At 35.9% G+C, this 13,229-nt stretch overlaps 1 protein-coding gene across 3 annotated transcripts in view; it reads left to right on the top strand.

Annotated features, from left to right (window-relative positions):
* Positions 1–13,229, top strand: part of LOC106869955 (uncharacterized) — a 130,463-nt gene that overhangs the window by 82,350 nt on the left and 34,884 nt on the right. For all 3 annotated transcript variants that reach the window (XR_016243642.1, XR_001409471.3, XM_014915900.3), the window contains exons 13-18: positions 1,073–1,145; positions 1,683–1,756; positions 2,947–3,130; positions 4,522–4,614; positions 7,897–7,948; positions 10,036–10,185. Coding sequence is in view for 1 of the 3 variants with exons in the window: in XM_014915900.3 (XP_014771386.1) it covers positions 1,073–1,145; positions 1,683–1,756; positions 2,947–3,130; positions 4,522–4,614; positions 7,897–7,948; positions 10,036–10,185 (626 nt within the window). In the remaining 2 variants the exon portion in view is untranslated. The remainder of the gene's footprint in view (positions 1–1,072; positions 1,146–1,682; positions 1,757–2,946; positions 3,131–4,521; positions 4,615–7,896; positions 7,949–10,035; positions 10,186–13,229) is intronic.

The raw sequence follows: 13,229 nt of genomic DNA, 5'->3' as shown, positions 1-13,229 counted from the left end.
TCAGTAGCTTTTTGGTAGTGGTGGTGGTGGTGGTACTACTACTGCTGCTGCTGCTGCTACTACTACTACTACTTCTTATAGAATGTATTACTTATCCAGTAGCCTTTGGAAGGTTTTTATCTCAGTAACTCACTAATGCAAGTTTTGTTTTATTGAAAGATACTGAAGAAGCTAATTTCAAATAAGGCCCAGAAACTAGGAATATAATTTATCTGCTGTTTTCATCATAATAATTACATTCTGGGTGGGACTGTCATGGAAAGGGAGGTGAAAAATTACAGAAGGCCTAAGTATAATCCAAGACCAATAAGTATGCTGACTGAACCAGCACAATGGAGCCTGTCGCTTACAAGGATGTTGGGTGAAAGCCAGCCAGAATATCAGAGCTTAAAGGCAATGATGTTATTGTGTGGCCCCAGGGTGGCCCTAATAGAACAAATGTCAGACTGAAGTATCTGGCATCTTGCTGTACTCAAGAAGATATGTCCTCCACAGAAGTGTTTATGCCACCCCCTCTGCTAAAGAAGATTGGCCTGCATGAGCCCTGTACTGGTGCTGCATAAAAAGCACCTGTGATGGAGCCATGTACTAGTGCCTATGCTGGTGCCACATAAAAGTACCTGTGCTATGTAAAAAGTTCCTAGCACACTGTAAAATGGTTGACGTTAGGAAGGGCATCCAGTCAAACTGACCAACCTATGCCAGCTTGGGAAATGGGCGTTAATGGATGATAATGATAATGATGCTGGTTGAATGAGCAGATGCAATCAACAGATCTGTTGTTAGTAATGATATGTATGAAGGTGGTTGTATGAAGATGGTAACAGCATTATTGGTGGTGACAAACAAACAAGTTCTAAAAGATGTACAGCATTATTTCTCCATATCTTTCAGGTACGTATTTACTATTACCGCATTTCTATTTCCATTAATACTGTTGTATTGTATCCACCGTCACGACCTCTTAGCCTTTCGTATGTTCCCCCACTGCTATTTATTTGTCTATCATTTAGGCTGAAGGCTTCAAAATACATCACCGACGTACATTTAAAGGGAAATAACTTTGTTTCAGGCAATGGTGACTGGCGTGTCTATAAGAAGAATTCTCTCCCTTGTCTTAACTATGGGAAACTACATGAACGGAGGTAATCTACATTTTTTGTTTCTTGTGATTATTGTCGTTTTTTATAATGTTTTTGTCAAAATTATGAAATACGAATTACTTATTAATATTAAACATTATTTGTATGAAATGAATTATTAATAATGTATATTTATGTGAAACAGGATGAGACCTATTGATGCTTAAGCAGAACTAGTTTGTTAAGGAGGCCCATCAGTTTACTAAGGTCTTATTACTCAATGCTATAATGAAAATGAATAAATAAAAATAACTTTTGAAGTTCATAGAATACCTGATGTCTGATAGTAAGGCCTAATCTTCTTGTTTAGTGGATGAAATATAAACTTTCCTTGGATAGGCTGGTTGTCTATCTCATGTAATATTCTAAAGTGTACTGTAGGAATTAGTTACTTAAGAACTGGTAGTGTCCATTCTGCTATTTCATTGTTACTTGGTCCTCGGTTGCATGTCAGTACATGTAGCCTTATTATAATGTAGTATTTTCTCCAGGGCTTTGGAACTAGTTTGTCAATATTGTACTAATTTCTTTTATATTTAGGTCACATGAAACGTGGTCAAGCTGATGGATTTGGGCTGGAGATTTTATCAAAACTGAAGGATGTCAAAAGTAAGGTAATCTCTCATTTTCTACTTTCTTCTGGAATTTCCTATGGAAGTGAAGTGAACAGCTTTGGACCAAGCTAGATCATAAACCCAAGACAAATGTTCTGTATCTTAGTTTGTGGGCAGCATTTGACTTTGTTTCTCTTGCAGTGTTTGTAATAGGAAAGGTAGTTAGCTATAAAAAAACATTCTATGTCAATCTCAAGAATAATTGGGTTCAGGCTTGAAGTACAAGGAAAGATCATGTATTTAAGATTATTGCAATCTATTCTAACTTTGCATGGTGGATATAAAACCACCTATTAGACTATATAATAACATATAGTATGCTACTGAAGTAGTGTTAAAATATACTGTGATAAATTATCAATTTAGATAATGGATTTTTTGAATGAAATTTAGACTTGTCCTCCACAGCAGAAATGTTAAGATTGTATCCCCTGGTGAAGAGGATTGGTTTGCAAGAGTCCTGTTTCTGTGCCATGTAAGCACACTCATGACAGCGGCATGTTAAAAGCTCTACCTGGATATGTATCTTTGGAAAGATGTGTCAAAGAATTCCTCCATTGCTTATGTTTGAGAAGATGAGTGGAAAGTAAACACAGAACACCTCCCTTTTCAAGAGAAAACAGTTGATATAATTGATCTGAATAGTCTGTATTTTGCTATTGATTTTATTGATTCCATTGTGATTTGAGGTGGGTAAAAGAAAGTTAATCCCAGTGAAATGTTAGGAGAAAATACTTGACTTGAAGCATATGATTTGGTTCTCTGTTGTTTGTGATAGAGCTTATCATTTTACACATGCACATATCTAAATGTGGACAGGCACATATATTATATAACCCTACCTGAAAGTAGGGTTATATAATATATTTTATCAGAAACTGAGACTTCACATATTGTTACTCAAGCTTTTTTCCTTTCCATTCTTTGGATTATTACGGAAGATGAAGCATGAGAAAGATGTTAGAAAAAATTAAATATACTGTAGAAATATGGTAGTATTTAGATACTTTAACAGTTTATAATAATTTTTGGGTGTCCTGGTATTATTCATTAAAAGAGATTTGGCTGCTAATTCTAGCCGTGTGAACAGCTTTGTAGGTTTCTGCTAGTAGCTCCCTTGTTGGCTTCTCTCTATCTCATTTATGCTTGAAAACTATCAGATTTGTTTCTTTTTCTTTTGTATTTTTCAGGACAACAGGACAAGTTTATTGCAGTATGTTGTCAAAGAATATGTGCAGAGATATGAACAAGAAGATGCTGGCACTGATAAAGTTGCTCTGCCTCTGCCAGATCCGAGTGATATCAATCAGGCCACTTTGGTGAATTTTGAAGATATTTTGGTTGAAATGGGAAAAATTGAAAAAGATTTCCAATGTAAGGATAGTCTAACCCCCATTTTACATTTTTGTTTCTGTGTTTCAGGGTTAAATGCTGAACCTTAAAAATAAACAAATTGTTTTTACATATCAAATAGATTTTTAAAAAGCCTTTAATGATGTGAGCATTTAGAACTTTTTTTTTAGAAGAATCTTGTATAGAACATAAAACCAATGATTATTTCAAAGAGTAACAAAACTAAGTTAAATTTAATTAAATAGGATCAGAAAAAGAAAACCAAAATAGTTTAGATACTTAATTAGAAATAAATACTTTACTGGAGCTATAAAATTGAAAGCAAAATGAATGGAGAAAAAAAAAAGCCAAGAATTAAGTCCGAGGATGTCAGATAAAATAATTGCAGTATTTATTGCAGTGCCTTGCATTCTGTGCTCAAATCCTGCAGTCAACTTTCCTTTCCATCCTTCCAGGGCTTAATAAGTATCTATCTTGAGTGGTGGACTAGCAGAAGTATTCAAATGTTGGAAAAGATGCCTTGATGCATTTGTTATGACTCCTTGAATCCTGGCTCAAATCCTGCCACTACTTACTTGAAGAGTGAGTTTAATCCATCACCTGATGTAACATCCCTACCTGGAACCATAGGTACCTTTAGCAGTGTTCACAGTAATGCAAATATTTGAGCCAGGTATCCAGTTTGGAGATACATTCTTCTCTTTCTCCCTCTAATATAGGAGGACTTTGTAAACTTTTTTTTGTTTGCCTTCTCATCACACAAGATGAAAAGTAGACCCCAGAAAAGACAATATTAGCAACTTATCTAGGTGGACAATGACTTAAACAGAAAAAAGAATTGTTTTGTCCATCTGTAGGGAACCTCATGAATTGGTTTGGAAGTTGGTAACAAGAAAGATATCCAACTATAAAATCCATATCCCTGTCCCTCTCAGAAAATATACATAACAAGAAAGTTGGTTTCCTTTATTACTCTGTCAGCTAGTTGATGAAAGACTGTATAAGTTCAGTGATTTGCTTTGAGTTTCACAACTTATCCACCATTTTCAAAAATGTTGAGGGGGATGGTAAGAGTCACCTCTCCTTTCCAAGTTCATGTGTGCTTGTACACATTCTTTTGATAGTTGAATTGTACAGTCACTCACATACCTTGTCACTTGCTCCATCACTCTAGTGTCCATTCCGTTGTATTGTCATTCACTCCATTACTCTGTCACTCACTCCATTTCTTTGCCACTTCATTACTCTCTCACTACTCCATTACTCTCTTACTCACTCCATTATACTGCCACTCACTCCATTACACTGTCACTCACTCCATTACACTGTCACTCACTCTGTTACTCTGTCACTCACTCTGTTAATCTGTCACTCACTCTGTTATTCTGTCACTCTGTTATTCTATCTTTCAGCTGCTGAGACTCGGTCTGATAAAGTCATGGAATCTTCTGGAGAGAAGTTCTTACAACCATTCAAAGACATCATGACTGAGTTCTTCATTAAAGGTAAAGAACAATTGTAGATGTGTGTGTGTGTGTATGTGTGTGGTGAGATACAAGGTCACGTATGACTGGCACAGTCATGGTTGTGTGGTTAAGAAGTTTGGTTCACAGCATCTTCTAAGTTTCAATTTCACTGAACAGCTCCGTGGGTAAGTAATTTCTATCATAGTCTTCTAAAGCCTTATAAGTGGAAGTTGCTCAACAGAAATTGTGTGGAAGCTTGTTAGTAAGGACTAGTTTTGTTCTGAGGTGATAGATTTTAGGGGACTTCTGGTTTAGCACCACCATCTGGCCTTGAGTTGTTTTTAGCATGTCTATTCTGTTGTGGGCCTTCTGTTTGATGATGATTTTCTCTTGTCCATTCAGTCTGGGAGGCCATGGAAAATCTCATGAATATTTACTCTTCCTCCTCACAAAAGCACCATAAAAAAAAATGACTTATGTGTGTAGTTCTCTATATATGAGGTAACTTTTATATGTTTGATTGTATTTATGTCTGTGTGTGTGTTATGTATTTGTATTGAATGGGATTTATGTGTGTGTATGTGTATGAGTTTCTTTTTCTTGTCTGTGTCTGTGTATGTGTGTGTCTATGTGTATTTTCATTTATCTGCAGAGATGGTGACATGAAAGTGCAAGACATAGTGGTTAGGGTATTCAGCTTACAATCATAAGACTGTGAGTTCAATTACTGGCAGCACATTGTATCCTTGAGCAAGATACTTTATTTTACATTGCTTCAGTCCACTCAGCTGGTAAAAATAACTACCTGTATTTCAAAGGACCGGTCTTGTCCTGTTTTGTGTCATGCTGAATCTCCCTGAGAACTACATTATGAGTACATGTATCTGTAGAGTGCTCAGTTACTTGCTAATCTAATGAGTTAGCTGTTCTGTTTATTAGATCAACTGGAAGCCTTGTTGTAACCAACAGTGTCCCAGTTATGCAGAGATGGATGCTGAGTTTTATTTTGTCTGTATAATTATGCATAAATATGATGAAGCATTTGTAGGTGTGTGTGTGTGTGTGTGTGTGTGTGTGCATCTACATGTGTGTATGTTTATGATTTAGGTTGGTAGATGTGAAAAGCATTATGTTTTGTTTCTACGAATACTAGTTATGTTTCAAGGTGATGGACAGTTGTAGGTAAATTTATGGATGTTGATGTTTCTTTGAGTGTGCACAGCTAGGAATGGTGTAATATTTTTGTGATATTAAAATACAGGTATTGGTCATCTGAGAGTATAGGTGGTTAAGCTGATATTGATAACCAGCTGAGTGGTCAAGTTACCACTATACTGTTGCAATGCCTTGACTTCAAGTCTACTATAGGCCTCTAAGTAGGCACCCAGGCTAGTAAATTTTGTTGTTGTTTTAGAGACAGCAGTATAAATTCAATGTTGTTTCACTTGTTCCTAGTTTTTTAGGGGAGAGTTGCTCTTAATTGAGAGAAAAGTCATTGAGTATTTACATCAGCAACCTCTCTATTTTTCTGTAAACACAAAAAGTTGTTATTGAAGCTGAGTGCTTCTTAGATCAGAACAATTGACCAGAGATTGTGAAGCCTGGCAGTTGTTGTAACATTGAGGATTTTAGCTGTCTGTATAAAGAGTAAGTGAATTAAAATCCCTACTTTGTGCAGCAATGTCTTTATTGTTGAGGCAGACTTGGTTGTCATATCCTTGTTGGTAAATGTTTTCAAAATCTCTGTTTATAGAAGAAGTGCATGTCTGGCATCAAGTGTTTAGTTTGTGTATGCATAGTAATTTAGGTTTGATTAGAGTTAACGACAAAAGAAAGTCATTTGTATGGAGAAAGGAAAATGTTGAAGATAGGAGTTCACCTTTAGGAAAATCACAGTGGGTGGCATGTGACTGGAAGCATTCTAATAAAGCAGTCTGATTGAAAGTTTCAAATCGAAGAGATGAGAAAAAGTTACAGGCTGTAGGTAGGCAAGTTAGCTAAACTCTGCTCAAAGGAACATTACTTTCACTGAAGTTCTCCAGTTAAAGTGCATAATTCATTCGGATATACATATGCATAATTCATTGAACAATACTTTAAGCTATTGTTTCATTCCAGCTGTTTCCTCATCTGTTTAATGTGGTGCCTTGATGAATGCTAAACCTAACACCCCTTAAACAGATGAAGGAATGGCTGGATTGAATCAATAGCTTAATGTATTGTTCACTAAATCATGCATATCTCAAGGAACTGTACAGTTTAATTTGAGAATTTCAGTGAAAGTAATGTTGTTGCCCTTCACATCAGCAAAGTCTAGCTAACTTGTCTACCTATGGCCTCTATCTTTAAGCATGAAATATGTTCTATTTGGAATTTTTTAAAATTAGATGCAGGTGTGACTGTGTGTTAAGAAGTTTGCTTCCCAGCAATGGGGCGGTGAGCTGGCAGAAATGTTACCACGCTGGTAACACACCAGCAGAAACGTTACCACACCAGTTACGCACTGGGGTCGATGTAGTCGACTTGATCCCTTTGTCTGTCCTTGTTTGTCCCCTCTATGTTTATGGGCAATAAAGAAATAAGAAATGTTACCACATTGGGCGAAGTGCTTAGCGGTATTTCGTCTGCTGTTACGTTCTGAGTTCAAATTCTGCTGCGGTCAACTTTGTCTTTCATCCTTTCGAGGTCGATAAATTAAGTACCAGTTACGCACTGGGGTTGATGCAATCGACTTAATCCATTTGTTTGTCCTTGTTTGTCCCCTCTATGTTTAGCCCCTTGTAGGCAATAAAGAAATAAGAAGTTTGCTTCCCGGCCATATGGTTCTGGGTTCAGTCCCACTGTATGGAACCTTGGGCAAGTGCCTTCCACTATAGTCTCAGGCCAACCAAATTCTTGTGAGTGTGTGAAAAAAGCTCATCATATTTGTGTGTGTGTCTTTGTGTCTGTTCATCTCCTACCACTGCTTGACAACTGGTGTTGGTGTGTTTGTGTCCCCATAACTGCTCAACAAAAGAGACTGATAGAATAAGTACTTGGGTTTAAAAGAAAAATACTGGAGCCAATTCATTCAGCTTAAAATTCTTCAAGGTGGTGCCTTAGCATGGCCACAGTCTAATAACTGAAACAAGGTAAAAGATAAATATATATTTTCCTTTAATCTTTATTTTTAAAATTATTTTTACATCACTATGGATATCTGTTTTATACAGCTACATTACTCATTAGCAACATTATCATTAGTCTCTGTATTTCACTTCTTTACAACTGATATTCTTTTGAATGGTAGCTTAAGCATTGAATTTTTTTGTTAATATGCAGGTCGACAGGAACTAAAAGATCAACAGGAGAATCTTCGAGAATGTCAAAACAAGTAAGTAATGAATTCACATTGTCTCTTGTTAGTGGCTGTAGATGATCAGGTCAATAAGGGTAGGAGATAAGCTTTGGAGAAGTTAGTCACTGTTTCACAACCAGAATGTCACCTGGTTTAACACTGCTTGAAGTCCTTTTAGTTAAGTAAATTTTATTGTGAGTATTTACACCACCTGGAAGTTCCGTTGTAGCTATATATTTTTTTCCAGTAGGCTTTGCTTTGTAGATTTTAATTGTTGTCATCAGTCACATCAATCACAGCTGTCTGGGAAAACCTGCAATGGTCTTGATCACTGCCCCTCTGCTTCCTGATCAAATATAAAAGAAAGCATTGCATTTTGTACATATCTAAGACATGTTACTCTCAAGTAACCCATGGTGTGTAAGAACAACTCAGCCCTATAACCAGAGGTAGCAATGTAAAATTTCCAAATATACATCTGGATGTTGACAGGTTCTTCTAAACCAGTTTTTCTCAACCTTTTTGTTTTTGTCCAGCACCCTTCTTAAATTTCTGAATGTACAAAATCTATTATATATATATATATATATATATATATATATATATATATATTCTATTGAAATTACAGCGTCGATTACTTGTCGCTACTTAACATCGTAGGTTAATATCCTAAGTTAACAACACTACTTACTTACTTACTTTACTATTTAACAGTTTTCTTAACCGATATTGTAAGCAGTTTCAATATGTTTCATGTCATTACAACCTGTTTATACACATGTAATTTAAGGACAACTATTAATGTTGTCTGTTGTTTGGTGTCTGCTATGTCATATTGGATATATATCTTTCGAAATATTAAATATTGATTTCCTGAGTATATTATTGATAAGTTTATGAATTTATTAATAATATAAAAACACACACACACACACACACACACACACACATATATATATATATATATATATATATATATATATATATATATATCTTTTATTGTTACAGTCATTAGACTGTGGCTATGCTGGGGCATTGCTTTGAAGAATTTTAAGTCAAATGAATTTACCCAAGTTCTTATTTATTTTTTTTTTAAACCTGTTGCCTGGTACTTATCTTCTTGGTCTCTTTTGTTGAACCGCTAAGTGACAATGACATAAACAACAACAACACTGGTTGTCAAGCAGTGGTGGAAGACATCCACACACACACACACACACACACACACACGCATATGGTGGGCTTCTTTCAGTTTCTGTCTACCAAATCCCCTCACAAGCCAGAGGCTATAGTTGAAGACACTTGCCCAAAGTTCCATGCAATGGGATTGAACCCAGAATCGTGTGATTGGAAAGCAAACTTCTTACCACAGTCATGCCTGTACCTATATATCCAAAAGTAGTTTTGCAAGAGTTTTTCACTTGTTATTTATACTGAAGTAACCTATACTACACCAGTGGAGTATGCACCCTACCCTGGGAAACACTGCTTTGCATTGACACCAGCCCTATACACACAAGCCAATAATGGAGTATCAACTTGGTCACATGAAATAGAAGCCAATTTACCTTCAAATCAAACTCAACCATTTAAAAAAAAAAAAAAAGATAGCCAAAACTGCATTCGATACTTGATTCTTGGATTCAGGATGCCCGGTGGGTGGGGGTGGGGGGAGACAGAAAGGTAACAGTTAGAAAGCCTTTAATTATAGAACTGATTAAGGTGGTGAGCTGACAGAGTTGTTACTGTGCCAGGCAAAATGCTTAGTTGCATTTCATCCATCTTTACATTCTGAGTTCAAATTCTGTCGAGGTTGACTTTGCCTTTCATCTTTTCAAGGGTCGATAAAATAAGTACTAGTTGAGCACTGAGGTTGTGATCCACTTACCCCGCTCCCCTGAACTTGCTAGCCTTGTTCCAAAATTTAAAACCAATTATAGAGCTGATTGATTAAGGGTGACCTGGGACACTGAACTACAACAACAACAACAATAACAACAACTTTATATACATGAAGATGTGTGTTTTGTAGTGCTGCCAAATAAATGAAATGATCTTTGTCTTCTCTATCTGATTTTGTTGATTGTTCAGTTGCAGTTTTCTCTAATATTTTTTTAAAATAGATTTGACTATGTAGTGAAATTCTACTGTGTCAAGCCAAAATCTGGAGAGAAAACTGTTACACCTGTATATTTCTTTTCACTGTGGATGACTTTCTGCAAAGAATTTAAAGATTTTTGGAAGAAAGAACAGCAAATCATTGTGAAACAAAGGTAAGAAAAGGATATCCATGAAAATTATTTTAATTTTTTCGCATGAATCAATGAAGTGGCTTGTATGTGGTTATCCAGTCTGCTAGAACTAGCAAGTAAATCCTCTTCAAATCACACTCTATCATGTTAAATAAAGATCACGTTAGATAATGTAGTGCTACATATTTAGGAGAAGGTGTGGGATGGTCATGGTTGGAATACCTCTGATCTTAGTTCTGCTAGATCAGCATTGATTTTGGGGGTTAAACTACAACAATTTGATTATACACATATATAAATACGCACACACACACACACATTTGTCTATTTATGTGTGAATATATACATATGTGTGTGCGACATTAAACGGTGATGATGATGATGATGATGAAGCATGTGTGTGTATATACATGAGGGAGAGAGAAGGAGTATGTATGTATGTGTTTCTATGTGTGAATACAGATGACTTGTTCAAGTTTACACATCAGAGGGACCAGCTGTTGAAGTTGATGTCTTTATGGTTGGAAGGAGGATCAAGAATATGAATGTAAGAGAAGATGCTGCACCATAAAGGCTGGTCACTAAAATATTGACTATCTGCCAATTTAGAGTGCATGCTAGTTATTCACATAGTCATCTGTTATAAGTTATATATATATATATATATATATATATATATACAAATTAAAAGGGTAAAGGATTATTAATTTATTAATAAATCAACAATTAATAATTTTTACCAAGCCCTTCGGTATGTAAGTACCATTATCGGTGGAGAACTTATTTAAAAGTTCATATATATTTATAAACATAATTTAGGGATCAGCAAATATTTGCTTCACCACATACCGAAGTTCAGAAATAGCAGCTAAAAAAGCTGAGACTCCACTGTGTATATATATATATATATATGTATATATATATATACATATAATACATATATATATATATATATATATATATATATATATATATATATATATTGTATCACATCTATCTTAGAAACAAACTCCACTGGAAAAAATCCTTTCTACTAGATCCTATTACAGAAAAATTCAAAACCATTCCACTTGTGTTTGGAAGAATGCAGAAAGCTTGGAAATCTTATTCTCCAAGTGCATCCTTCTTCTAAGCAGAGCCACTGAATGGACTCTTTCATGCATTCACACAACCTCTAAGACATACTGGCTTTGTTAACCAATAAACCTCCTGCACCTGTTCTCTATCTTTATTTCCTCTTTCTACACCCACTTCCCCTCCCACCACCTACTAGCTGTTCAGATCTCCTTCCTTCCGTCCACCCCCTTTCTTCCAACCATTTCCCTTTCCTCTGTCTACACTCCTCATTACTTTTTTTCCTTACACCATTCCTTTACAGTGATCCCACAGGTATCTTGCAACTTCTTACTCATATTACCTATCATTCATGTTCCCACTATCACCCATGGTCACATGACTATGGAACATACCTTTGGGCAAGCCTTACACTCACATGCTCACTTGTATCACTTATTAAAATTTATTTTCACTTATCATCATCATCATCATCATTCTTTTAACTCGGGTTTTGTTGGAACTCCTGGGGTCTTGTATGAGTAGCTGTCTGTTCTCTTTAACTATTTAATACTTTCTTGATGATTCTAACCATATCAAGAAGGCAAACTTTTTGCAACAGCTCTACTGGGCATTCTGTTTCCATTTCCTTTATATTCCTTTTAATACCTTCTTATACTGTCCCCAAGGACCCAACAATAATTGGCACTATCTTCACCTTTTCATTTTCCACAGTCAATCTATCTCATATTTAAGAGGGTTGTACATGTTTATTTTCTTGCCTTCCGTCTTAACTATTCATAGGTCAAAGCGGCATGCAACATCAATTATAGAGCACATGTGGGTCATCTTGTCTACCACCACTTGGTCTGGTTTGTTGTGCTCAAACACCTTGTCTATTTGAATTGGGAAATCCCACAGGACTTTGCAGGTCTTTGACCGAGTCACTCTATATAGTTTGTGCTCATTACCATATCTTACCTATCTCTAACCTCCACTTTTCACACAGTTTCTAATGCAGCACTTGCACTACCTCATCATGTCACCACAACTTTTATCAGTTTTGGACAAGCTGAGGGCATTCATTCACAATATGAATGATGATTTTGTCAAATCCATTATAAATTCAGTACAAGGGAGACATTTGTTCATTCCTGAGGTTGACCCTCTCCCCCAATTTGTGGCCAAAGCATGATCTTGCGCGGCAAGTATTGTGCTCTCACTCCCCTTTTTAAGCGTTCCTTTCTTCAAGCAGTCCCACCTATGTCCTCCAGCAACTTCAGTTGTGGCTACATAGAATTGATTGTGCAGTTCCTTGTTGAATAGTGCTTCTTCATGTCCTTCTTGTACTTCTTTTTCTTTTTTCCTGCTTTCATTATGTCCCCATCTCTCACTGCAACTAACAAGGTTTTCACATTTTGTGTTAGATATCTCAGTAAGTTCCCTTGTACAATATGCACACAGTCTTCCATGCTTATCAGTCCCTTTCTCCCATCTTTCTTCATGCATAGGCAATCAGTGTCTGCACATGGATGATGGGCTCTAAGCATATATATATATATATATATATATACATATATATATATATATATATATATATATATATAGGGAAAGTAAGAAGAAAGCAAAAATGCACATTGAATATCAAAAAAATAAAGGCTTTTTTATGAAAAGTAGCAATAAATATATACAATTAGATGAACTGAGGTAGAATTAAGAGGAATAAAAGTCATTATTTTGAATTGTTAAAGAGACTCAAAGTCATACCGGTATCGTCATTGCTGTTCACTGACCTTGAATGCGCACCGATTACCAAACAGTTTTGAGTCTACTAGTCCCTGAGTAAAAAGATTGTGTAAGGGAGGTAAGTATTTCTGGATGTGGTGCAGTTCTGGTCGATATAATACTGTAATGTGAATGGTGTATGGAATGTATGGGCGTTAGTGGTATTATTGGTAAGGTTAGTAGTGTTCTGTATTATGTTGTGTTCATGTTAAGTTGATGAAAGTTGC

The sequence above is a fragment of the Octopus bimaculoides genome, chromosome 11 (assembly GCF_046866305.1).
Source record: "Octopus bimaculoides isolate indiv1 chromosome 11, ASM4686630v1, whole genome shotgun sequence".
In the NCBI taxonomy this organism is placed as follows: Eukaryota; Metazoa; Mollusca; class Cephalopoda; order Octopoda; family Octopodidae; genus Octopus; species Octopus bimaculoides.
This window is presented reverse-complemented; position numbering and strand designations above follow the sequence as displayed.